At 39.4% G+C, this 27,652-nt stretch overlaps 1 protein-coding gene across 1 annotated transcript in view; it reads left to right on the forward strand.

The window, feature by feature from the left end:
• The window catches only part of HUWE1 (HECT, UBA and WWE domain containing 1, E3 ubiquitin protein ligase), a 151,394-nt gene that overhangs the window by 54,189 nt on the left and 69,553 nt on the right, over nucleotides 1–27,652 (forward strand). The window contains 15 exon segments of the mRNA XM_025371610.1: nucleotides 89–189; nucleotides 779–929; nucleotides 1,062–1,189; nucleotides 1,803–1,943; nucleotides 2,159–2,264; nucleotides 4,468–4,569; nucleotides 5,057–5,137; nucleotides 12,949–13,055; nucleotides 13,248–13,425; nucleotides 14,559–14,650; nucleotides 15,657–15,868; nucleotides 21,800–21,857; nucleotides 23,303–23,479; nucleotides 26,173–26,418; nucleotides 27,516–27,649. Coding sequence (XP_025227395.1) covers nucleotides 89–189; nucleotides 779–929; nucleotides 1,062–1,189; nucleotides 1,803–1,943; nucleotides 2,159–2,264; nucleotides 4,468–4,569; nucleotides 5,057–5,137; nucleotides 12,949–13,055; nucleotides 13,248–13,425; nucleotides 14,559–14,650; nucleotides 15,657–15,868; nucleotides 21,800–21,857; nucleotides 23,303–23,479; nucleotides 26,173–26,418; nucleotides 27,516–27,649 — 2,014 coding nt within the window.

A 27,652-nucleotide genomic window follows, 5' to 3' on the forward strand; every position in this document is an offset into this window, starting at 1 on the left:
CAGAACCTATAGATACCAAAATGTTTGTCATTGGGCAGTGGCTTGACCACTGCCTTCTTGCCTAAAGTGTTTGTTTCTCCTTTTGCAGTGTATTCCAATGCCTTGCAGGAATCAGCAAACAGTATCTTGTATAATGGCTTGATAGAGGAGTTGGTAGATGTCCTTCAGATAACGGATAAGCAGCTTATGGTAAGTATTTACAGGTTGAGTAACCCTTATCTGTAACACTTGGAGCCAGAAGTGTTTTGGACTTGAGGTTTTTTTTTGGGGGAGGGGGATTTGCATATACATAATGAGATATCTTGGGCATGGGACTAAGTTTAAACATGAAATTCACTGATGTTTCATATACATATTATATTCATAATCTGAAGGCAATTATATACAATATTTCAAATAGTTTTGTCCATGAGGTCAGGTGTGGAATTTTCCACTTCTGGCATGCAGGTATTCCCAAAGTTTTGGATTTGGGAATATTTCAGATTTTTGAATCAGGGATCCTGCATTAATGTTGTCTGTATATCAGGCTTATGCTTGTTTGCCTTTTGGTTTTTCCCAGAGGGTTAGAAAGAACTCCCAGTACTTCCCTCTTTGGGTATTAAACTGCAAAACTAACAAATACTAGGTTTTTCATTGTTGCTCTCAGCAGACCTCCATCCCCTCAAGCAGTTACCAGTGGAATGACTTATATTTTAAAGTTTGGATATTAGCGACTGGAACTTGGTTCAGTCGTCTTATTATATTTAACACATTATATGTTTACCTTCTAATTTAATAGGAGATTAAAGCAGCTTCTTTACGAACATTAACATCAATTGTCCACTTGGAGAGAACTCCCAAACTCAGCAGTATTATTGACTGTACTGGAACTGCCTCCTACCATGGATTTTTGCCAGTGCTTGTAAGGAACTGTATCCAGGCCATGATTGGTAAGTTTTGATGGTGATTATCTTAGGCAAGAAGAAACCTTTGCCCTCTGCCTTTGTCTTTTTTAACATCCTGCCCGCTTAACAGCAATTTTGAGCTTGTTTTTGTTCTCCCTCTCCCCACCTCCCTTGTAGATCCTTCCATGGATCCATACCCTCACCAGTTTGCCACTGCTCTCTTCTCTTTTTTATACCATCTGGCCAGCTATGATGCTGGTGGTGAAGCCTTGGTTTCCTGTGGAATGATGGAAGCCTTATTGAAGGTACCGTACGGTTTTGTTTTTTTTTTTTAAACTACATGGAGAAATCAACGAAGGGTATAGAGATGCAAGTTTGGGGTGTTGCACAGTGAGGGCAAATAATATAAGAAAGCTTATCCGGAAAACGTTATACTTAACTAGAAGGCCAATTTGACTTTCTAGTTATCTCATTAACAACGTTTAAGAGCAGCTACTTCCATTATTGAGACTTTATCATAGTGTAGAATGGTCAGGAGGTCATGGGTTCTGGTTAAAACATTGCCACATGTTATCATGCCTTTACACAACCATAGGGAAAATATATGTCAAGGTACTTTGTAAATTGTATTGTAGTAGTAATAGCCTTTACTATGTGCAGAACACTGAGCACCAGCTTTTTTTCCCCTAAATATCTTACTTAATCCTGCAAAGTAATTGATGTCCCCATTACCTCAGAGGTTGAGTCGCAGAAGTCATAGAACTGTCATTTGGTAGGCACCAAAAATAAAACACATGCTTTCCCCCTATACTGTGCTGCCTTACTGAGGCCCCAGACTACATGTGTACAAAAGAATGCAATTTTTACAACTTTGTGTCTTTATAGTTCATTGTTTTTGCCTCTTTTTCTCCCTGATAGGTCATAAAGTTTCTCGGAGATGAACAGGACCAGATAACATTTGTCACCAGAGCCGTCAGAGTGGTTGACCTTATCACCAACCTGGATATGGCAGCTTTTCAATCCCATAGTGGACTTTCTATCTTCATTTATAGACTTGAGGTATTATTATACAAGGAATACTTTGCATAGAATTTAATACTCAGAGCTGAACCTAAGGATTGTCCTGATAACCCTAAAGAGCTGTCTTACCTCTCTTCTGTTTCTAGAAATCAACTGTGTATCTGCTTGCAGTATTTTTCCATTATAATAGTCTTTAATCCCTGAAATATAAATATATACACTTGATTTTCTTACAACTTTTCTCTTGATTGTAGCATGAAGTAGATTTGTGCCGAAAAGAATGTCCATTTGTGATCAAGCCAAAGATCCAGAGACCCAGTACTACACAGGAAGGAGAGGAAATGGAAACTGATATGGATGGTAATTAACAGTTATTAAGTCAGTATTTTTGTGCTTGAGATTTTTTGTCATCTCACCCCAGTTTTCATTCTTCCTCATAAATTCCAAAGTACGCAATTCACTTGAGTATATACTTTAAGCAACAAAAAATTTTTTTCTATGTAAGTGATTTGCAAATTTGTTTTTCACAAGGATAATCAGAAAAGAAAGGTACGAATTGTTTGGAGTAGAGATGGGAGGTAAAGCAGATGCTATAGCTGTGATGTTATTCTGTTTTGTTTCATCACATTATTTTCTTACGTATTTCTTACTGTCTTATTTCCACTAAAATTCAAGCTCCATGGGATCAGGATATTGTCTTTTTCACTGCTGCAGTGCCTGATAACATCCTAGGTGTTAGAAATATGCTTGGTAGAGAGAGAGAGAGACTCTAAAATGGGACCTTTTAAAACTTTACCTATTTTGTGAAGAGAAAGGAGAGGTAAAAAGGTTTTTGGGTAGGCAGAAACATCCCTGAGGCTGGCATATCACTTGAGCCCAGGGGTTCGAGGCCAGCCTGGGCAACATGGCAAAAACCCTGTCATTACGAAAAATGCAAAAGTTAGCCCGGTGGGGTGGCATGCACCTGTGGTCCCAGCTACTTGGGAGGCTGAGGTGGGAGGATCATCTGAGCCTGGGAGTTTGAGGCTGCAGTGATTTCAAAATGTAAATAGTAGTTTATCACTAATAGAGCCTTAAAAGATTTTATAAACTGTAGTAAATGATTGTGTATCTTATACTCAGTTATTCAAGTGTATAAAGTAAAAATGAATTGTCACTTACCTACCATAGCTACTAGTTTCGGTGTGGTTCTTTCCAGGCTTTTTTGTGCATATTCAAATACATGTTGATGTTAAGTATGTAGTGTTTTATAATGGGAAGATGAGATCATAAACATACTATTCATCTTGCATTGCTCATTCAGTGTTTCATAGACATTCTTCCAGATTGGAATATTGAGTATTAATCTTTTCATGCTTTTTATGTTTATTATTAATTACTCTCTTGAAAAGCTGTACCTGTTTGTATACTACCAACTAGTAGTATGTGAAATTGCACATTTTACTTACCACTCTCCCCTTCTTCCCCAATTTGGTAGGCGAGAAATATTGAAGGACTTCTGTAGGATTGTTAATTTACACACACACATATATATGTGTGTATTAATACATGCAACTAGTGATATATTTTCATTTTGGGGTTCAGCATTCCTGATCTTCATTTTTATATTCATTTCACATTAATGGAAGAAATTTTCTCAAACAAAATTTTTCTTTTTGTGGTACCTTTTATTCTAGTAAGTTTCTTTATCATAATTTGTACTTTAGTTGCAGATGTGGCTATGGAAAGCAGTCCAGGCTCATCCATCTCTATGGAGCACAGGCTGGATGTTGAATTAAGGGCATCAGGTTCCAGCAGCAGCACTAACATCTCTTCTGGCCCCAGCCCCGGTCCCAGTCCCGGCCCTGGCCCTGGCCCCGGCCCCGGCCCTGGCCCCGGCCCCGGCCCCGGCCCCGGTCCTGGTCCCGGCCCTGGCCCCGGCCCGGGCCCTGGCCCCCGTCCTGGTGCGTACACACATAGATGTGCAGTCTTTCACAGTGGTAGAGTTATTAAACTATTGAAGAAGGCGGCTTTAGTCAGAACTTAAATGGTACATTTGGAGGTTAGCATCCCATGACTACTCATGCTCCTTCACCATTCTGGTGTTCCATTTTCTTATATTAACATGTCTTTCATAGCATTTTATACTTTTCCAACAATTCGTACATTGATTATCAAAACAGCCATGTTGGAGGGCAGATAATATCCAAAATGGGAACTGAGTGAGGTAAAAAAAAGTTGAACCTTTTTACTTTGTAATTTTTCTTTTTTACTTTAGACTTTTTAGTATTGGTAAAATTAAAAGTATTAGTAATTTTTTCAATTTCAAAGCTTAATTAAGTATTCTTCCCAAGATTCAGAGACCTCACTTCGAATGTCTTCTAATTTTATTATAGTGTATTTGGGTCTGTTAAAATTTTGTTTTATGTGCTTGGAATATTGAGTATTAATCTTTTCATGCTTTTTATGTTTATTATTAATTACTCTCTTGAAAAGTGAGTAATTTTCATGCTTTTTATGTTTATTATTAATTGTGGCTTAATGGCCAACTCTGCATAATTCTTTTGTCTTTCTTCATTGCCAGGAGCCCAGTGTATTCCACAACGAGCAGCACTTCTGAAATCCATGTTGAATTTCCTCAAGAAGGCCATCCAAGACCCTGCTTTCTCAGATGGCATACGACATGGTATTTGATTCCAGATAACTTTTTTTGGAGGATATTTTACTCTCTAAAAGATTGGTTCTTGTCATACTGTTCTGGCACCTGTTGTTCTACAAGGCAGTCTTTGGTATAGGCCATGCCATTTTCACTAGCTTTTAGTTGTTTTTTTGTCACTTTTCCTAGATGTAAGGGTTGCTTAGCTATTTTCATAATGATTTACCATGTTTTCCCCCTTTTCCAGCTTTTGACTCTGTGCTTAATTCCATCTTATTACCCCTCTCTGACTCTTAGGTGTTTGTGTTCTTTTTTTTTTTTTTAACCCATGTTAGAAAGCCTATTGCATGGACAAAGAACAAATAATAAAATAGTAGGAGACAACTAGGGGCCATTAGATTAGAATTAACACAGGCTTTGAGGACCACAATGTGATAATACATATCACTCAGTTATCCCCACTCCTCACACCTTTCCAAACTAATCATATTCTCCGTAATGTTCACTTTTCTCTTAGTGATGGATGGTTCTCTGCCTACCTCCCTGAAACACATCATCAGCAATGCAGAATACTATGGCCCATCACTCTTCCTCCTAGGTAAGTGGAGTTGATAGTTGGTTATAACAATTTGGGATAACCTGGCAGAGCTTTCTCTCTGTGTATTTATTTACTTACTATTTATTTATTTATTTATTTTTGAGACAGAGTCTTACTCTGTTGCCCAGACTAGAGTGTAGTGGCATAATCTCTGCTCACTGCAACCTCTGCCTCCCGGGTTCAAGCAAGTCTCCTGCCTCAGCCTCCCGAGTAGCTGGGATTAGAGGTGCCTGCCACCATGCCTGGCTAATTTTTGTGTTTTTAGTAGACAAATGTGAATAGTAAAATCCCGCAAGGAAATAAAACACAGAGAGGCCGGGCATGGAAGCTCATGCCTGTAATCCCAGCACTTTGGGAGGCCGAGGTGGGTGGATCACCTGAGGTAAGGAGTTTGAGACGAGTCTGGCCAAAATGGCAAAAGCCCGTCTCTACTGTCTACCTGGACAGTAGACAAATGTCAATAGTAAAATCCTGCAAGGATATAAAACACAGAAAGGTCGGGTAGATATCTGTCTTCTTGGTGATGCAATAAAGAAAGGTCAGAATTCAGTTTTAAGTAAATATCTGTTTTCTGGGTGCCAAATATACCTTCATTTGTAATAAGTAGCATTATCATACATTTGGCTTATCTGTGCTAGAATTCTTAAAACGCTAAAGGAATTAAGTTGGAGACGTGGAAATAGGGAAAATCTCCTTGTAGTAGTGAGCACTGTTTTACATTTTGGGGTGTTGGGGAGACTATTTTTGGCTACTACAACTTAGATACTTCGTTCCCCCCCTTGCTGAAGAAATTTGGGATTTTTGTTTATTAACCTTGTAGCCTTTAATCTTGCACAATTCATTTATTAGTACATATTCGTTTTGTGTGGTTTTTTTTGTTTGTTTTTTGGTTTTTTTTTTTGAGACAGAGCCCTCACTCTGTCACCTAGGCTGGAGTGCAGTGGCGCGATCTCAGCTCACTGCAAGCTCCGCCTCCCGGGCCCACGCCATTCTCCTGCCTCAGCCTCCAGAGTAGCTGGGACTACAGGCGCCCACCACCACACCCGGAGAATTTTTTGTACTTTTAGTACAGATGGGGTTTCACCGTGTTAGCCCGGATGGTCTCAACCTCCTGACCTCGTGATCCACCTGCCTCGGCCTCTCAAAGTGCTGGGATTACAGGCGTGAGCCACTGCCCCCGGCCTTGTTTTGTTTTCTTAGGATATTCTACATAGTCTTGCCATCTGCAAATACATTTTTATTTTCTTTATGGTCTTTGTGCCTTTTTTTGGTCTTACTATGTTAGGAAAGATTTCTGATACAATGCTGGATAGAAATGAGAATGGGCCTCTTTGCTTTGTTCCTGAATTTAGAGGGAAAGCATTTAATATTTTACCATTAAGAATGAGGTTAGCAGAGGTTTTGTGTTGAAGGTTTTGTCAATTTTATCAGGTTGAGGAAGTTTTCTTGTGGTGTAGCAACTCCAGCATGCTATGGAAAAGCTCTCTGCCAAGGTTAGATTCAGATGGCAAAATTCAGACAATAGTTCTTTGGTTTTTTGTTTTGTTTTGTTTTGTTTTTAAGATTTGTTTTACAGGTGGGGAAGTCTCAAGGCCAGGGGCAGGGAGAATGCCTCTCTTCTGGGAGAAAGTCCAGAACAGAGAGAAAGAGAAAAGGAAGTACACAGGCAATTTTCAATAAATGGGAAGCTTAGAAGAGGCAACAATTGCCATTGACAGGGATATTGTTTAAAAGAGGGAGGCAGCAAGAGGATATAGTGCTTAGGTGCTGGGGTAGTGGTGAGGAGCAGGTGAGCCCTGTGAGGATGATGCCAGAAGTGAAGGACACAGGCAGGAAATGAGACTTAGAGCACTAAATCAAAGGTCAGTGAAGGTCCAACTTCCTTCCCTATGGTTTTCTTAATTCATCCCTGACATTTCAATCAGCATAGCAACCTCCCAGTTTTCCTATAAAATACACTTGTACTTGAGAGAGACCGGATTTGCAAAGCCAAACCTAAATAGACTAGCCATTGTTATTTTAGCTCTCTAAATGGTAGTACAGAACCTTTCACTCCAGGTGGAAGGAGATGGCTCAGGAAAGGCATAAGCGAGGTCTGAGAACCTCTTGGAGTATTTTAATAATATAGTTGGCTGTTTGAGTTTCTTTTATTTTTGTTGAACTATTTATTTATTTTGTTGAACTATTTATTTTGTTGAACTTTTATTTTTGTTGAACTGGATACCTTTTCTTTATTAATGATCATGCAATGGGAGGTCCCTTTAAGACACAAGCACTACCTTGAAATCCCAGTAGGTAGTTTCATGCCAATCTGTTATCGACTGTCATAGTAACTAAACTGCTTTGTCCCTCATTGAGGGCTCCTAAGGCCTGAACTGTTTGGTTAATGTGGTCTTCCAGGAGTTACAACATGTCTGGGTAACCTCTATGAGTTGAATCTGTGTTACAGAATTGGAAATACCTAAACTTGTGCCCATTACACCAAAGATTCTGATGAGGCCCAGAAGAGGTAAAAAATGCTCCCTTTTGTGGCAAGACCTGATAAAACAGCTAGACTTTCTAGTTGGATTTGAGGTGCCCTGGGCACTAAATGTCCATAATACATAGGTCAGCTTGTATGGGTAGAAGGGAACAGGATCATTGAATAGAATGTATAACTCTGCTGAGCAGGAGTTGTAACACAGAAGAATCAGTAGACCAGGAGGTTGGAAGGTGAAGTTTCTAGGGAGTAAATTTATATTAGGGTGGACATTCTCAACAGGGGGGCATCATTGTATGTACTATCAGTTGGTGGCAGAGGCTGGGAAAAATATGAAATCCTTAAGGGGGAAGCTAATGAGGAAGCACCCAGTGAGGTCACGATGTCCTGCTTATAATTTCACACTCAAACTCACTAAATATTCTGACTCCTTCTCCCTCACGTGTCCGACCTCTGGCTCTTTCTTCTGTGCCACTTTTAGCCACTTGTATTTCATTTGTAGTATCCCATGTAACTTCCCTCAACTCCCCTCTCTTCTTTCTCACCTCCTGCCTTACCAACCTCATGTTGTCTGTTCGGGTCTGTTTGTAGCCTATGCTAACGTCATCATGCTTATGATTGACTGCTTAACCAGAGAGTGTAGCAGGTAGTCAATATGAGTATTAAAATCCTCCAAGGGAGCAAGATACAGTTGTATAAGTGGTTGCCTGGGCTAGGGTGTCTGTTAATATTGCTGGAGGTTTAGTATGTAGGTGGCATTTTGTGTACCTAATACATAGATACGATCTGTCAGGTTGAGTGAGGGGAAGCAGGAAATATAGGTAGTGACTGGAATAGTGAAATTAGAGTGTAAATAGTGAAAGTGGAGTGTGGGCTGGCTGTCAAAGAGTTGATGGGGCAGTGGAGTTATGAAGAGTCATATGGGGGCAGTTACAAGGGCATTTACTATCTTGAGGGTGTCAGCATCAAGGTTGGGACTGTCAGTTGTGCTGAAATCATCATCTAGGATGCTTTGGTATGCTGTATAGATAGAAGCCCTAGGCTCACACTTGAGAAATTATTATAAAAGAGTTGTAGAATAATTTCAGATAGGGAAGCTGCGGACTGATTACCCCCAAACAAGTGGGATCACAGTATGGACAAAAAGGAGCCCAAGAAGTTTGGCATTGAGCTGGAGTAGTAGTATCCCAGACCCAGGCCATGAGCCAAATGAGGTATGGACAGGCCAACTAGAGCCAGAATATTCCACAAAGATATTTTCAGGCCTGTGGTGCATAGACTTTTGGCATGTCGAAATGCCAGTTTATTATGGAAATCACAGGCATTGCCATCCCATATCCTGCAATAGTCTCCCATTCAATACCTCTGTAATAAGGTGGATCCAGAACTAGCTTCCTGTCTAAGAATGTTGGTATTAGGAACTAACTTAAGATTTTTCTTTCCTCTTTGGAGGAACCATACAGTTGTATATGTGGACCCAGGCAGAGAGACCAAGACCTTCATTTCCTACGAAGAGAGATCTCTAGTTAGCAATCCTTTAAAACCATCGTATTAGGAAAGGACTTTGGCAGAGACCTTCTGCATAGTCTTAGAGGGTGAGGGCCCTCAATTTTCTGTGGGTCCCATCCTGTTATCTACTTTCAGTCTAGGCACCTCTCCACCATGGATTGCACCAACATCAAATGAGGAGGTGTCGTTAAGTGAGAGGGATTCTGTTTGGGTATTATAGACTCATAGATGGAAAGTATCTCATTTTGAGGCTAGAAAGGGGACAAAGGAAGCACTAGTCGTGTTTTTTCAGGATGTCATATAACTAAGGCAATCGGCAAAAGAGAGATCCATTTAAGAGACCATTGTCCACTTTGTAAGTTTAAGAGAGCATTGAACAAGCCATTATGCTTCTATTAGGCCTGCTTTCTGTGAACAGTAAAACAAATGGGCCAGGCACTGGCTCACACCTGTAATCCCAGCACTTTGGGATGCTGAGACAGGCAGATTGCTTGAGCCCAGGAGTTTGAGACCAGCCTGGGCAACATGTGAAATCCTGTCTAAAACAAATAAATGCTGGTGCGCTACTCAGGAAGCTGAGGTGGGAGGATCACTTAAGTACTGGAGGTTGAGGCTGCAGTGAGCTATAATTGCGCCACTGCACTCTAGCCTGGGGAACAGAGTAAGACCTTGTCTCAAAAAAAAAAAAAAAAAAAAAAAGACAAATGGAAGCTCCAAGGTAATGCCTTGTTTTAAAAGGTCCATGCCCAGACTGAATGAGCGGTAACATGCATACCCTGGTCAGAGTCGGTGTTACCAGAAGCCCAGAAGGAACTAACTGAGGCCTATAATGGTGGTGTTGGCAGTGGTTTGGCAGGAAGGATAAGCCAAGAATAGGTCTGTATAACAATCAGTTGTGAGGGCGTAGCGATTTGTGCCAGCAGATTGGGGGCAGTGGCCCAAAAAAATTGATTTGCCAGTGAGAAAAGGAGTGTTCACGTCTGGTATGGTGAGCCCCCATTGGTGTTGATGCCAATGGCAAGACAGGGCACAAAGAACATATTGGGAGGCTAGGGTTTGAGTAGGGCTAGTGGCATGGGGATGCAGTGGCGTTTGGGCCCAGGGATTGTGATGACCTGCCTGCCTTTACTCCTCTCCCCTCCCCTCCCCTCCTCTCCTCCCCTCCCCTCCTCTCCTCTCCTTTGTAACCTTGACTTTCCAAACTCTCTTGGATTCATTTTCAGTTCTATTGAAGTCCATCTGTGGGTAATTTTTAAGGTGTTAGACTTCTCTTTCAGAAATTGGTGGCTGCTTTCTTCATTGTATTCTAATGCTACGTTATTGTAGATAACCGTGGTGTCAGACTGGTTCTTGTTCTTATCTATGTGTATTTCCTGCTTCTTCTTCTTCTTTTTTTTTTTTTTCTATTTCTCTGATTTCTTTTTACTTTCTCCTGGAAACCCTAATTACCTTTTTTCCCTTTTTTAGTTGATTGGTTCCACACTGAGCTGATTGCTCTGTGCGTGTATATACCCTTTAACTCTAATTCTTGGTTATCAGTGTTTTTATGTAGGGGTCCCAGTGCACAGTGTCGTTGCGACCTCTTTTTTTTTTTTTTTTTTGAGACGGAGTCTCGCTCTGTCACCCAGGCTGGAGTGCAGTGGCCGGATCTCGGATCACTGCAAGCCCCGCCTCCTGGATTCACACCATTCTCCTGCCTCAGCCTCCCGAGTAGCTGGGACTACAGGCGCCCGCCACCTCGCCCGGCTAGTTTTTTTGTATTTTTTAGAGACGGGGTTTCACTGTGTTAGCCAGGATGATCTCGATCTCCTGACCTCGTGATCCGCCCGTCTCGGCCTCCCAAAGTGCTGGGATTACAGGCGACCTCTTAATAAAATAACAGGTTTGTTGTCTTAGTAATTGCTTGTAGAACACTAATTTTAATTTTTAAATACTCAATTTTAGTGGCTCTATAGAATTCATACATTTCTACAAATGTAAGTCAATCGAGGGGAGTGTCATATACCAATAGGAACCCCAAAAAGGACTTAAATTTTTCAGAATTTTATAGCCCATGAGGGAATCCCAAAGGCCATTGGAAACTGTTGGTCCCCGGTAATTACTATATATCTGCCATTCCCCTAGCATTTGGGATAAAGGAGAGATGCTATATTCACCAACTTGAATAGAAAATCCTCTGGTTTCTTTTAGATCTTAGGCATTACCATAAACAAGTTTGTTCTATATACATGGTTTATGGGTGTTGTATGTATATTCCTCTTTGTCAGATTTTTAAATCAAAGTTATTGTAGTTATTGTAGTCTTATGAGTTGGGAAGCCTTGTCTTAATTATTCCTGGAAGGTTTAATAAAACTTTTGGCTTGGTGCCTCTCTATTACCTGGATTTTTTTTTTTTTTTTTTTTTTAACTTTTAAAAATTCTAGAACGGGCGCGGTGGCTCACACCTGTAATCCCAGTACTTTGGGAGACGGAGGCAGGCAGATCGCCTGAGGTTAGGAGTTCAAAACCAGCTGGCCAATCTGGTAAAAACCCCATCTCTACTAAAAATGAAAAAATTAGCCAGGCGTGATGGGCGCCTGTAATCCCAACTATTCAGGTGGCTGAGGCCGGAGAATTGCTTGAACCCAGGAGGTGGAGGCTGCAGTGAGTTGAGATTGTGCCACTGCACTCAAGCCTGGGCGACAGAGTGAGACTCCGTCTCAATAAAAAAGAAAAAATTCTTGTTATTGGTCTAATCTGCTCTGCTGTCACTTCCTGAGATTTGATTTTTATGACATTTTCTTATTAAACTATACATTTCACTTGTTGGCATACACTTTGTAGAATATATTTTTCTGTATCTAGTTAAATCTCCTTTCTCATTCCTCACGTATATTACTGCTCTTTTTTCTAATTTATATTATTTCACTTGTTGGCATACGCTTTGTAGAATAAACTTTTTTTTTCTGTATCTAGTTAAATCTCCTTTCTCATTCCAAATCTATATTACTGCTCTTTTTTCTAATTTATATTGTTGCTTTTATTTTCCATAGGTTTATAAGCTTTTCCAGTGTCTTCACAAAGCTAGATATTGGCTTTGTTTATCTTTTTTCCTTTTGGTTTCGGTGAATTCTTTTTTCTGTTAATTCTTCATAGCTTGTTTGGTTACTTTTTAATAAATGCCTTAATGCTGTACTATTTCCTCTTGAGTAGAGTTTTTCCCATGTTCCAGAAGCTTTGGTGGTTATTACTGCAATTTCTAAATATTATAATGTCAAAAACTGGTCAGATTAATACTCAAGGACTCTCACATTGCTGATGATAGTTTAAAATTGTTGTACGAGGCAGTTTATCTATTTTCATCAGTTAAGCTTGCATTTGCTTTAACCCAGCAAACCTACATCATAGATTTTTTTTTCCTGTTAAAAGCAGACAAAAACGGGTATGTGTTTAGGTTTATCATTTTCACAATTGAGGAGTGATTTCTATACATGTGGTACATGCGTTTAGTGGAATAGTAGGCAGCCATTCAAAATGAATGGGTCATTGTATCGGGAGAGTACATTATACAGTATAACAATTGTGGGGAAAAGCAAGATATATAAAACAGTGTAACCTCATTTATATAAAAATATGCCCATAAAAATCCTGGAAGTGTAGTCACTAGATTCTTTATAGTGATGAATCTCTGATGGAACAGTATTACAATCTTTAATTTCATAGTAAGCACAAGGGTTTAAATTGCTATACATTGAGAGTGTATTTTTTTTTAAGCTTTTGGTGTTTTGTTTTCAATTCCTGTGAGGAATCTCTCAGTTTTCCATATTTTCTCATCTTTTTTTAGCTACTGAAGTGGTGACTGTGTTTGTATTTCAAGAACCATCACTGCTCTCCTCACTCCAGGACAATGGATTGACAGATGTCATGCTGCATGCACTGCTTATCAAAGATGTAAGTCTTTTCTGCTACTCGGTAAAGAATGTCTTAGGGAGTTAAAATCCTCTCTCTTCTGTGTGTAGTGTTGAATCTAATGGGGACCTGGTTGTCAAAATTCCTTCCGTCTCAGCTTGATACGCATGGCCGGATTTTCCTAGCATCTACACTCTTTTAGATGCATTCAAGTTCACTTTGTTTTCTCTCTAGGTTCCTGCTACCCGTGAAGTCCTTGGCTCCCTCCCAAATGTATTCAGTGCACTCTGCTTGAATGCCCGAGGTCTTCAGTCTTTTGTTCAGTGTCAGCCTTTTGAACGCCTCTTCAAAGTTCTTCTGTCTCCAGATTACCTCCCAGCCATGCGGAGGAGGAGAAGTTCTGATCCCCTTGGTAAGTTGTTAAGATTTATTTTATAGTAGAAAATTGATTTAGTTTGCAAGGAAACTCTTCCTTGATCTCTCTCATCATTTTACTGATTAGGTTTGCTAAGTTTAATGGGGATTATCATCATACATTCTATTATAATTCGGAAGGAATACTTCCATCTTTAGCTTCTCTGCTCATAATATTTCCATGCTTCTCAACAGTTCACCATTGCATTGTCATGGTACTGGTAGAAAACAGGTATTAAGAAGCAGTGGTAGATTTCCAGGTTCACCATCTAGTCTGCAGCAATGAGAAATATGGAGTCCTGAGGTGTTCATCTGGTAATCTGGTGTTCTAATGTCCAACTCTCTAAGATAACGACACATGGATAGTTTTTTTTACTCAGTATGCTTGAGACCAGATCATTGAGAGATTATTAGCAAGAAGGTAGGGCTCCAGAAAGATTACAGTTTTCAAAAATGTGCTTTGTACTTTTCAGCCACTGCTGTAGCATTTAGACACTATCATTCTTAACTGGAGCAGCCAGAGGGTTAATGGTTTGTACATCTTTCTTCTCTCTCACTCTGTAATACTAGTTTAGATCTTGACAGCAGAGATTGCCAGAGTAGAGTGCAGCATACATAGTTACTTTAAAATAGTTTACTAAACTGATTCCTTCCTTTTCCCCCGTAATTTGGGGGATAGGGGCTGGGTGTAAATTCTTTAAAGAAGCTGTGGCATTAGAAAATCACAACCAAAAAAAAAAAAAATAGAAAAAGAAAAATCACAACAGCCTGGCCTGGCACGGTGGCACACACCTAGCACTTTGGGAGGCCAAGGTGGGCAAATTACTTGAGCACAGGAGTTTGAGACCAGCCTGGGCAACATGGCCAAATCCCATCTCTACAAAAAATACAAAAATTTCTTCAGGCATGGTGGCGCACACCTGTAGTCCCAGCTACTTGGAGGACAGGTGGGAGGATCGCTTGAGTCCAGGAGATCGTGACACTGCACTCCAGCCTGGGTGACATAAAGTCTTTTAAGAAAATCATAACCAGGCTCAGTTTTTTCTTTCCACCTTATGTTGGTACAGAAAAGAGCCCAAGCTCTATTTTCTTCAGTCTTTCTAATTCTAACAGTTCATTTTTTGCCTTAAGGGGATACTGCATCCAACCTGGGGAGTGCTGTCGATGAGCTCATGAGACATCAGCCCACCCTTAAAACAGATGCAACGACTGCCATCATCAAGGTAGAAAGTGATAAGGATGTGATCATGAGCATGAGAGAGCAGAGAAGGGGAAGGTTTTAGAAGATTTGGCCTACTGGATGTCATTAGGATTCTTGGGCTATAGCTATAAGAGCATTATGTCTGCCTCATTGTTTCCATGTCCTTAGGTTGGTCCTTTATAAAAAAAAAAAAGGTTGTCATTTTAGTTCATCTTAGAAAGAAGTCTCTGTTAAAAGTTTTTTAGCCTGGGTGCAGTGGCTCACGCCTGTAATCCTGACACTTTGGGAGGCTGAGGCTGATGGATCGCTTGAGGCCAGGAGTTTGAGACCAGCCTGGACAACATGGTGAAGCCCCGTTTCTATGAAAAATATAAAATTTAGCCGGGTGTGGTGGCGTGTGCCTGTAGTCCCAGCGACTCTGGAGGTTGAGACAGGAGAATCACTTAAACTCGGGAGGAGGAGGTTGTAGCGAGCTGAGATCATGCCACTGCAAGACTCTGTCTCAAAAAAAAAAAAAAAAGTTTTTTAGGTCGAGAATTGTTTTCCTTAAAAAATTTTTTCCATTTATTGTAAACCTCTATATAATGATTTCTTTTATGTATTATATGGACAAGCAGACATGGCTTAGATTAAGTTTGTAAAATGTATTGCCCTTTCTAGTCTCTGTTTGTTGATCCCTGTGGCTGCCCCCCACCCCGCCTTATTGGCTCTGCCAGTTTCCTTTTAGAATTGTTACTGAAACTAATATATAAGTTCCTGGTGCTTGGTGAATTGGGAGAGGGAGTCAGATTTGTCAGTCGCTTATACAGCCCTGTGACCCTCAACAAATTACTTAAGTTTGCAGCACATCTCTTCCCTTGTTTATAAAATGGAATTAATGACCATATTCTGGGAATGGTGTATATAACATGTATATGAAGTGTTTGGGCAAATATACAACACATAGAAAATGCTCTAAATATGTTATCTGTCTCCTCCTCCCCATTCCATGATTACTAATAAGTAATCTTATTTCCTGTGCCTTTCAGTTACTTGAAGAAATCTGTAATCTTGGAAGGGACCCCAAATACATCTGTCAGAAGCCATCAATCCAGAAGGCAGATGGCACTGCCACTGCTCCTCCCCCAAGGTCTAATCATGCTGCAGAAGAAGCCTCTAGTGAGGATGAGGAGGAAGAGGAAGTACAGGCCATGCAGAGCTTTAATTCTACCCAGCAAAATGAAAGTGAACCTAATCAGCAGTAAGTGTTTACAAAACAGATCCTCTAGCCGTGTAATCTTGGGCATGTTGTCACCTCTCTAAGTCTTAGTGAACACTTTCATCTATAAAACACAAGAGAGTTGTATTAGATCATTTTAAAGTTCTTGCTGGTTCTAAGAGTGTATTAGTTTTTCCTTTTTTGACCCTTGTGTGTTATTTGTGCTTTGGTATTTAATTGTATTAGTTGCCTTAGGAAGTGATCTTTTTTTTAAAAAAAATTTATTTATTTTTAATTTTTATTTATTTATTTTTTTGAGACAGAGTTTTGCTTTTGTTGCCCAAGCTGGAGTGCAATGATGTGGTCTCGGCTCATTGCAACCTCCACCTCCCGGGCTCAAGCAATTCTCCTGCCTCAGCCTCCCAAGTAGCTGGGATTATAGACACCCACCACCACACTCGGCCAATTTTTGTATTTTTAGTAGAGATGGGGTTTCATCAGCCTGTTGACCAGGCTGATCTCGAACTCCCCATCTCAGGTGATCTACCCATCTTGGCTTCCCAAAGTGTTGGGATTACAGGCGTGAGCCACTGCACCCAGCCAGGAAGTGCTCATTCTTTTTTTTTTTTTTTTTTTTGAGACGGAGTCTTGCTCTGTCGCCCAGGCTGGAGTGCAGTGGCGGGATCTCAGCTCACTGCAAGCTCCGCCTCCCGGGTTTACGCCATTCTCCTGCCTCAGCCTCCTGAGTAGCTGGGACTACAGGCGCCTGCCACCGCTCCCAGCTGGTTTTTTTGTATTTCTTAGTAGAGACGGGGTTTCACCATGTTAGCCAGGATGGTCTCGATCTCCTGACCTTGTGATCCACCCATCTCGGCCTCCCAAAGTGCTGGGATTACAGGCTTGAGCCACCGCGCCCGGCCTGAAGTGCTCATTCTTAAAAGCTGTTGATGAAATTGAATCAGAATTTGGTCTATCAAGTTAATGGACTTTGCACAGAGACCTTATTTTCCCTTTGTTGATTTAATATTCCACATCATTGACTGCTTGATTTTTTTCAGGCACGTGTGAAACACATTGTACTTTTGAAGCCTGTCTCCTAAGAAGTCCTTAAGGGGTGTGTGAGGATTTGTTGTTGCTTGTTGTTTTTTTAATTTTTGTTCATTTTGTTACTATTTGTTCGTTCCAGATTAATTGGAAGGCTTTGGAATTTACTGTATGACTGTAAACAGTCAAGAATTGAGTTCTTAGATGGAAGCAGGGAGTTTGCTTAAAGGCTGCTGACTGTTAGGAGGTAGTCCACCAGGCTCTTTGAGCAGTATTCACATACCGGGGATGAACTGTAACTCTATACCTGTAACTTTTAATCACCTGCATGCTGAAAATGGGATTGATCCTTCTGGACAGTCATGTACTCACTCATTCAATAAGTACTCTTTTATTGTGTAGGTAAGTCATTCTGAGAAAAGCTTGAGCATTTTAGGCACAGATATGAATGCATTTGAGCTGGTCCTGAATGGTACCTTGGAACTTAAAATTTAAGGTGGAGTAGACAACAAGAGCAAAGGCCTAGAATCCAAAACTGGTATGTCCTCTTGGAACTCTAAATAGTAATGAGCCTGTGGGTATCAAGTGTTTTAAGGAGAGGCATTAACTACTAAGTATATTACTTTGTTGAACACATACCTTAGCCTCTCTGAGAAGGCAAACCTACCTTCATTCTAGCAGTACCTTTTGTTCTCTTTTAAGTGTTCTTTTTCTAGAAGAGGAGGACACCCTGGAAGAAAGCATGACATTTTTTTGTAGACGAGTCTTAGTGCTTCCTTTGTCACACCCTTGAATGTCAGTGACCCTACTGGAGTGGGGTTCCTTTTCCTGGCTACAAATAAGGGAAAATTTTAAGACATAGGTGGTAGTGGTTTTAAGTCAAGCTTATATATATTCATCTGCATGTGACTTCCCTACCTGGACATTTTCCAGATGCCTTACGTCTGATGTGCCCAGATTTCAAGCTGTCGCAGTTAATCAGCATTTTCTTCACTACCCTCATTTGTTTACCCTCCTTTCCTTTCTCAGGATATCATGTATCACTGTGTTCTATCCACAGCCATCCCCATTCCCATATCACCTCCTTTTCCATCCACCAGATTTCTGTAAGGCCAGTTCAAATGTCTTATTCTTGAAGGAGTTTTTTTTTTTTTTTTAAACTTCCAAATGAGAAGTCAATCTTGTGTTCTCCCAACAGTTTTCTTAAAATTATTCATACATGTTAATGGTTTTCCTCACTCACCTATAAGCTCCTCAAGAGTAAGACATTGCCTCATTCACCAGTATATCCCTATCACTTTGTATAATAGTAGGTAGTCAGTAAGTTTGTTTATTGAAATGAATAAAGAGCCTTAAATTAAGGATTCCTAAAGTCTTAAATGCTTGGAGAGCTAGGCCTAATGAGACGTGAATGAAAATGAAGAGAAATTAGAAATATAAACCCAGTAGCATTAATATTCTACCATAGTGATATTTATATGTAACTTCTAAGATGCAGAGGACTCTAGTAGTTACTGTACCCTAATATCAGTAGTTTTCTACATTCTGAATGCTTATCACTACCTCATTTGCGTGATCCAAGAGTCTCACAGATGTTGACACATGTATTTTTTCACTTCTACCATCTTCGGAAGCCTAGATTGGGTCACTAAGTAAATTATTAGGGCAGGAAGAAAAAGCAAGAGACTGTCTAAACTCAGCTTCATTTTGAAAACCACAATATATTAATAGCAAAAGTTCTTTTTATCTTCTATCCCAGGCAGTTGTTATGGGGGAATTTTGTACTTTCTCACAATATGGTGAAAGGGCTTAGAAAAATTGGGAATATGTGTCACGCTTCTCCCCATAAGTCTTGTCCGTCCCTTCCTCTAAATTCAAAGTTCTTCAGTGGAACTTCCGAATTTCTGTTTCCCATGCTCTCATGTTTTCCAATGCCTTACCCACACGTAAAATGATTAACTCTTATCTTTATTTTATTTTATTTATTTATTTATTTATTTTGAGATAGAGTCTCACTACATCACCCAGGCTGGAGTGCAGTGGCACGAGCTCAGCTCACTGCAACCTCCGCCTCCCGACTTCAAGCAGTTCTCGTGCCTTAGCTTCCTGAGTAGCTGGGATTACAGACACGTGCCACCATGCCTGGCTAATTTTCGTATTTTTAGTAGAGCTGGGGTTTTGCCATGTTGGCCTCAAACTCCTGGCCTCATGTGATCCACCCACTTCAGCCTTCCAAAGTGCTGGGATTGCAGGTGTGTGCCGCCGCACCTGGCCAATTTAACAGCAGTTTAAATTCAGGTATGATTTCCATACAGATTCTGCATTTCCAGTTTCCCTGCCCAAAATTGAGGCAATTTCCCTGTCCCAAAATCTTACTTCTGTCATATTATTATGTCTATTCCAGAATATGTTTAAATAAAATGATCATATAAAGTCTTATGTGTATATTATATCTGACGTATATATCTTCTTGTATCTAGCTTCTTTGTTCGATGTGTTTTGGAGGTTCATCCGTGTTATTGCATCTGTCAGCAACTTGTTACTTTTCATTGCTGAGTAGTATTCTGTTGTGTGATAATTGTGTAGTGATTATCCATTTTCCAGTTGATGGACTTAGGTTTCTGGGTTTTTTCGAGGCTTAGACAGTACCCTTTCCTTTTTTTTTTTTTTTTTGTTTTTTTTGTTTTTGTTTTAAACAAAAAATCAGCAGCTAGTATTTGCAAATGGTGTTTGTATTTACTCTTGAAACACATGGTTTTGTGCTGGAGATCTGGAGTATGGAAACTTAGGCACTATAGTCTACCCCCAATACATAGGGTGCCTTTCTACATTCACTCATTCACCACAAGTAGTTCTAAATACCTATCTTTTGCTCGCTTTCTTCTGCCTTCTAAATTGTTTGATCTCAGAAAAGCTGATATTGCTAGGGATGAATATACTTGCCAGTAAGTAACCAGGGTTTGTAGTTGTTGCATCACGGTTCACTTTGTGGTTGATTCCATTAGTGTGCCTAGCTTACCACCCACCACTCATGAGCAACTTGAAAGAAATGGGCTATATAAAGTCTTTGTGATCGTTAGAACTCGAATAGCAATTGTTTGGACTTTAAAGGTAATGAGTCCAGAGACGCAGTTGTTCCCTGAAATGTGGTCCACTGGGAGGGCTCCTTCATCAGAGTGAGCTGTCTCCTCAAAAGCTGGAGGAAGCACCTGACCACGCCCCCACCCCGAAAAACCCCATGTACATCATACTATGACACTAAATTGAAATCCTTTACTTTCTGGGCATGGGCTGGGGCTCCACCATCATAAATACAGAAAATTGACCAGAGTTTGGCAATGTGTATTTGGGGAAAGAGAGAGAAACAGGAAGTTTAGGACTTTTAAGTTGAGTCCTGTTGGAAAGAGTTGATCATTTTGATTATTCCTGTATGGCTTCTTGGGCCTGAGAGCCAAAAGATGAGGGTAAGGAGAAAAGTGGTACTGAACAAATTTATTCCTGGAATTATATTAAGAACCACTATTGGTTTGCTTTCTCTCTGTTCTTCTCCCCAGTTTCCATGTAGCAAATAAAGGGGGTATATAGGTCTCATTTGATTTTACTACTTAGGCTCTTTGCCATCATATCTGGCTTCTTCAAAGGGTTTGGTGTCTCTGGGCTGGATCCACACTTGCACTCCTTATTGATAGAGGTGGATCTATAGGTAATTGATATAAGTAACATGGAATGCTGCAGTGGTTCTGAGGAGGAAATTAAGGTTTTGTGGTCTTCTCATGGAATCATTTCAATCTTGCCTTATAGGTATACTCCTTTTCTACAAAGTTCTTCCCCACATTTTTCATTGAGGAGGTTCACAACATCCTACCCAAACCCTGGTTCTGGGTATTTTTGTCACTGAAGTCATTCATAATGCCTCTCCACTCTCTCCTGTTCTAAATTCTGCTGCCAAATGTTCTTGTGCCTGGCAAATCTTTGTTTACATTTTGTCTTGCTTAGAGATGAGAACTACTAGCTTCTTGCCAACTTTCTTGTCTTCTTCCTCTATCTCTCCCTCTGTCTCTGCCCCATCCCACTCTCCTGCACCCTGCCTAAATCTGTTTCAAGGGCCTGTGTCCAAAATGCTCCATTTTCTAAAGTATTTGTTCCTTCCTGGGGTTTATCTTAGAGGTAATATTTTGTTTCATCACAATATACTATATGTGTAGTTTTTTACATTGAGCTGCATTTTCTGCAGCTATGGTATGTTGTAGCCTTCTCATCTGCTGTGCAGTATTGAAGCAACTGAAAAGACAAAAGACCTGATCAGTTTTTCGATAGTTCAGGAACTGTCATGTGCAAATACCAATTGTTAGGCCAAGGAGGCCTCAGGTGTATGAATCTTTGAACAAAATTAAATTCTATTTCCTATTCTCCATAACTTTAAACGTGATGCAAAAACATCATATGATGTTTAAGTGTCTCTTTGTCTAGCCTCTTTCTTCAAGCAGATGTTGAGTCTTTTAATTGAACTTATTTTAAATGTTTTCATATGGATAAATTTCTCCAACAGTAGTTTGCCAAAGATAGGATAGTTTCTCTTGTGATGTGTACAAATGTTGAGTTTTTAAAGGCTTGGTTTTCCCCTTTATGCTTTCAACCTTAGTCAGGCTAGGAAAGGTAGATTCAGGATTGATTTCAGCTGTTCTTTTCCTGTGGTATATGAGTCTAAAGGCTCATCTCTACCCCATAAGCCTGGGAAGTAAAGGCTGCAGTGAGCCGTGATTGTGCCACTGCACTCCAGCCTGGGTGGCAGCAAGACCCTGTCTCAAAAAAAATGAGCAAATAAATAAATAGAAAAAGACCTAGAATTTTATACAGTACCTCTTCCTCTGTTCTCTTAATATTGGTATTGTGAATTTCTGTGTAACTCACTCTTTTCTCCCCTAACAGGGTTGTTGGTACAGAGGAACGTATTCCTATTCCCCTCATGGATTACATCCTTAATGTGGTAAGATTCAACACAGGGCAAACTGAGTAAAGGTGTATGTATGCTTTTCTGGAAAATGTGTAGTGTTACCAGAGTCCAGTAATTACCGTATTCATTTTATTTGGAATCCAATTAAGAGGAGAAAGATGTGCCATCCTTTTGTTTTTGTTCTAGACTGGTTTGCCAGAAATTAGCCAACATGACCCCCATTATTTTTTATTCCGGATTTTTTTGTTCACTGTTACCATTCTTCATTAGAATCCAGACAGGATTCTGTAACAGGTTTTGTTTTGCCAGTCTGGTACGGGCTGATCATCCCAAATCCAAAATGCTCCAAAATTTGAACCTTTTTGAGTACCAGCATAACACTGAAAGGAAATGCTCACTGGAGCATTTTCAGCCTGAACCATATAATGCAAATATTCAAAAATAAAAAATCTGGCCTGTAATCCCAGCACTTTGGGAGGCCGAGACGGGCGGATCACGAGGTCAGGAGATCGAGACCATCCTGGCTAACACAGTGAAACCCCGTCTCTACTAAAAAAAATACAAAACACTAGCCGGGCGAGGTGGCGGGCGCCTGTAGTCCCAGCTACTCGGGAGGCTGAGGCAGGAGAATGGCGTGAACCCGGGAGGCGGAGCTTGCAGTGAGCTGAGATCCAGCCACTGCATTCCAGCCTGGGCCACAGAGCGAGACTCTGTCTCAAAAAAAAAAAAAAAAATTAAATTAAAAAAATAAAAATAAAAAATCTGAAACATTCATGGTGCCCAAGCATTTTGAATATGAGATATACAACCTGTAACATGTTTTCCAAACGTGTCCAACATATATTTTCCCCTTTTTTTCCTCCATTACTTCCGGAGTATCTCACCAAAAAAGTGAAGAGTTTGAATTTTCCCAGAATTGTTTACCAATAAGGGAAAGACCTCTTAGCATTTGTTTTAGCCTACTAATCACTTCCAAGACTTCCAGAGATAGTTTCTCTTGTGCCTGTGTGTTTATTGCCCACATTTTACTTTTTTACTCTTAAAAAAATTCTGTTTGAAAGAGACTCTTCCAGAGATCAGCATTTCATTTGCATTATAAGCACATTTGGGGGAAATTTTCCATGATGTTTGCCTGCAGGAGAAAGGCAGGCAAGGAGCACTAAATAGCAAATTAAGAGATTAGACATGATTGTACCACTAATTCATAATGTGGCCCTGAGCAAGTCACTTAACTTCTCTGTTATCTCAAATTATCTGACTCTTGGTGTGCTTGAAAATGTAGATTGGGCAGAAATCGTAGATATTCTTTACTTCCTGGATGTTTTAGAGTCCATATCATACATCTGGTTTATCTGAGGTTTTGATACTCTAGAAAACACTGATATCATGACTAGAAGGCTACCCCATCCTTATTCCAGGCTGGCCTTTTAGTTCTACCTGTCAGGCTCTAACTTCTTTAAAAAATTTTTATTACCTAGATGAAATTTGTGGAATCTATTCTGAGCAACAATACAACAGATGACCACTGCCAGGAATTTGTGAATCAGAAAGGACTCTTGCCTTTGGTTACCATTTTGGGTCTTCCCAATCTGCCCATTGACTTTCCCACATCTGCTGCCTGTCAGGCTGTTGCAGGTGTCTGCAAATCCATATTGGTAAGAAGCATCTGGCCAAATGTTTTCATTTCTTTTTGGAAATCAATTTTGCGATACTTCTGTATATATGTTTTTACTGTGGTCTCCCTTCAACTAAAAAATAATGAATAAATTTGTGTTATGTTGTATAAGTGAATTTTGTGACTAATATATAGTGTGCCATGTTATTTCTCAGTGAAAAGTCAAAGTATTTTTTCTTTGTTCATCAGTTTGGTATGTAGTTCTACATCAGTTTATTGGAGGGAAAAGTGTATCTCCAAGAAAGCTTTTCTAGTTGGGTTTTATTAGTATGTCACCCTTCTTTGTTATAGGTGCTTTTTTAACACATTTTATGTTTATGGTTATGTTTGACCATGTGTTTTCCTCCCCTTTCAAGCTTGATAGTCGTGTATTAAGCATAATTGACATGTAGTTCATTGCCGATATTTAATTCCCCCCTTTTCAAGCCCGATAGTCATGTATTGTAAGCATAGTTAACATGGTAGTTCATTGCTCATGTTTTGCCAAAAATGAAGCTTTTTTATTTTTTCATAGTGGTAAACTACACATAACATGAAATGTACCATCTTAACCATTTTGCAGTGTAGAGTTCAGTAGTGTTATGTGTATTCATATTGATGTGCAGCCAATCTCCAGAACTCTTTTCATCTTGCAAAAATGAAATTCTGCCCTTGAACTTCTCATCCTCCCTTCTCCCCAGCCCCTGGCAACTACCATTCTACTTTTTGTCTCTAAATTTGACTACTCTAGGTACCTTATATCAGTGGAATCAGAAAATATTTGTGTGTGCGACTGGCTTTTTTCACTTAGCATAATGCCCTCAAGGTTCAACCATTATGTAGCATGTGTCATAATTTCCTTCCCTTGTAAGGCCTAATAATATTCCATTGTGTGTTTATACCACGTTTTGTTTATCCATTCATCTGTTGATTGACACTTGGGTTGCTTTCACCTTTTGGCTGTTGTGAATAATAATGATGCTGTGAACATGGATGTACATATAACTCTTTGAGACTCTACTTTTAATTCTAATTTTCCCACATCCTAACCAATACTTATTTTCTGTTTTTTGATAATAGCCATTCTGGTGGGTAGGAAGTGTATCTCATTTTGTTTTTCACTGGCATTTCCCTAATGCTTAGTGATAACAAACATATTTTCATGTGCTTGTTGTCCATATATATATCTTCTTTGGAGAAATGTCTATTCAAATTCATTGTTCTTTTTTAATCGTGTTATTTGTTTTATTGTTGAGTTGTAAGAGTTGTGTATTCTTATACATATATTAATACCTGATATTAATCTCTTCTCAAGTATATGATTTGCATATATTTTTCCTGTTCTGTGAGTTGCGTTTTCGTGGTTGTCTTTTGATGCACAAACATTTTTAATCTTCATAAAGTCCAGCTTCTCTTTTTTTGTTTTTGTTGCCTGTGTAAACACCTGTGTTTTTAGTGTCACATCCACTAAAACCGTTGCCAAATCCAGTGTTTTGCAGCTTTCCCACTATAGCTTCTTCTAAGAGTTTTATAACTTAGCTCTTATATTCAGGTCTTTGATCCATTTTGATTAGATTTTTTATACGGTAAAAGTCTGTCCTTTCCTATTGCATGGTCTTGGTACCTTCGTCAAAAATCATTTGACCATATATATGTGAAGATTTAATTCTGGGCTCTCTATTCTGTTCCATTGGTCTTTATGTCTGTCTTTATGCCAGTATCACAGTTTTGATTACTGTAACTTTGTAATAGAAATCAAAAAGAGTGAAACCTCCAAAAATTTTCCCCCAACTTGTTTTGGCTATTTGGGGTCCCTTAAGATTTCATATAAATTTTAGAAGGGATTTTTCTATTTCTGCAAAACCAAAACAAAAAACAGCATTGGAATTTTGATAGTGATTGCATTAAATCTATGAAACTCCTTTATTAGCTGGGCTGCAGAGTGTAAGTAATTCCTGCTGAATGAGAAATCCATTTGCTTACAGACTTGGAAAGATCCATAATTGTGACATGACTTCATTTAGTTTATTTTGTTTTACTCTTTGAAATACTGAATTAAATGCTCTTCATCAGAGAGAGAGGAAAATATCTTTATCCTACCTATAAGATACTGTGGAAGCATAGATAGATTTATTTAAAACCATAGGTAGGCACATGATTTCTCCTATCTTTGCATGGCAAGTGATGGTGTTTTGCTGTCAGATTTTTCTCCAGACTTGAGCAGAAATCACAAGGGACATATAATCCTTGGGTTGTCTGATAAAAACAAATCGCCTACCTGATTCCTATCTCAGAATAATCTCTCTTGTTTTAAGAAGAAAAGAACAGTATAATAGTGATTCTCTTCCATGCTTTGGAACTTTGCCTAACATGATTTCCTATCGAGCAAAATTTGGAATTAATCCTATAGTGTAGAGTCCTTGCTGTAACAGTATTCAGTTTGACCGTCATAAGCTTTTAAGTGTTATTGGCTCACCAAGTTTGAAAGTAGTATGTTGCTCTAGAAACAGATGTTAAGTATATTGTACCTGACTTCATATTTGGGTTCCACCATTTACCAGGTGAGAGACCATGGCCATATCTAAAATCTGGGAGACTTCCATTTAATTGTCCACTTCCGTTGTGACTATTAAAAGACATGAAGAATTTGAAGTTCATTGTATATTAACACTTTAATTATTCTTCCTGTTTCAGACACTGTCACATGAACCCAAAGTCCTTCAAGAAGGTCTCCTTCAGTTGGACTCCATCCTCTCCTCCCTGGAGCCCTTACACCGCCCCATTGAATCCCCTGGGGGCTCAGTGTTGTTGCGAGAACTGGCTTGCGCAGGCAATGTTGCTGATGCTACCCTCTCAGCCCAGGCCACACCTCTGCTGCATGCACTCACTGCTGCCCATGCCTACATCATGATGTTTGTTCATACTTGCAGAGTTGGACAGGTAAAAATAATCTTAGGGGTGAACATATTAGTTTAAAGGCAGTGAAATATTTAGGGCATACACTTTAGCAGGGTTACTGTGCTTGAAAGGAGGTCTGCCTGAGGTAGCAGCTAAAAGAACAGTTTAATTTAGGATGAGATTTTTTTTCACTGTCAAAAAGTTGAGTGACTGTATAATTTATTATGTGAAGTGGACTTTCTTGAGAGCAAAACAGGTTATTACAGACAAACATCAGTTGGGTATTCATCTGGCCTTAGTACTTTCTAATCTTTCCACGAGTCCTTATAGGTCTGATAATTGGATGGCATAGGTAGGACATTTTACCAAAGAACATTTAAATCAATAGTAATTAACAAATTACTAAAAATTTTCTACATATCAAACGTTTTGCCTGCAATCCATAATCCATAGGTCCAGAAAGAAGGCATTTTGTGTATGTCCTCACAGTTTTACTACATTTATTCCTCAGATAATTGATTCTAAAGATTAATGGTATCAACATTAAAACAGGGTTCAACAGTCCTGTTTTATGCTATTGAGCAGGAGTGTGTTCTCTGTTACTTGTGAATCGATCAAATCTGAAGTAAAAAAAAAAAACAGCACAATTACAAACAATTTAGAAAATTAAATTACTTAAATTTTAGGGATTGATTTTTATGACTTTATTAAATGAAATAAAATGAAAAGGAAAATTTAAAGTAAGGAATTAAATAAATCTAGGTATTTACTGAAGTAAAGAAATTGGATGGAAATAACAATACCCCCAACAAATAATTTAGAAAGTAGTTAATGAACCTGTAAAACCGTTTCTTTGATTCAGAAAAAAAGGGTAGCCTCTGATACCTTTCTTTCACTTCATAAAAAACAATGATAAGGGATGTTGTGGAAATAATTTGTAAATGTTGTAACAGAGTACCTTGTGGAACTGTTGTCTTGAATGTGGACATTTTGATGAGGTGGATAACTCTGAGAATAGCAATGAAGAAAAATCCCTTATTCTTATAAAACTATTGAAGGTCTTTTTTTTTTTTTTTTTTTTTTTTTAAGTATAATTGTTAGAAAACATCCCAAAGGTGAAATTCTTGTTATGATTGCAGAGTGAAATTCGTTCCATCTCCGTAAACCAGTGGGGCTCTCAATTGGGTCTGAGTGTTTTGAGCAAGCTGAGCCAGTTATACTGTTCCCTGGTGTGGGAAAGCACTGTCCTTCTCTCTCTGTGTACCCCAAACAGGTA

This window comes from Theropithecus gelada, chromosome X (assembly GCF_003255815.1).
Source record: "Theropithecus gelada isolate Dixy chromosome X, Tgel_1.0, whole genome shotgun sequence".
Classification (NCBI taxonomy): Eukaryota; Metazoa; Chordata; class Mammalia; order Primates; family Cercopithecidae; genus Theropithecus; species Theropithecus gelada.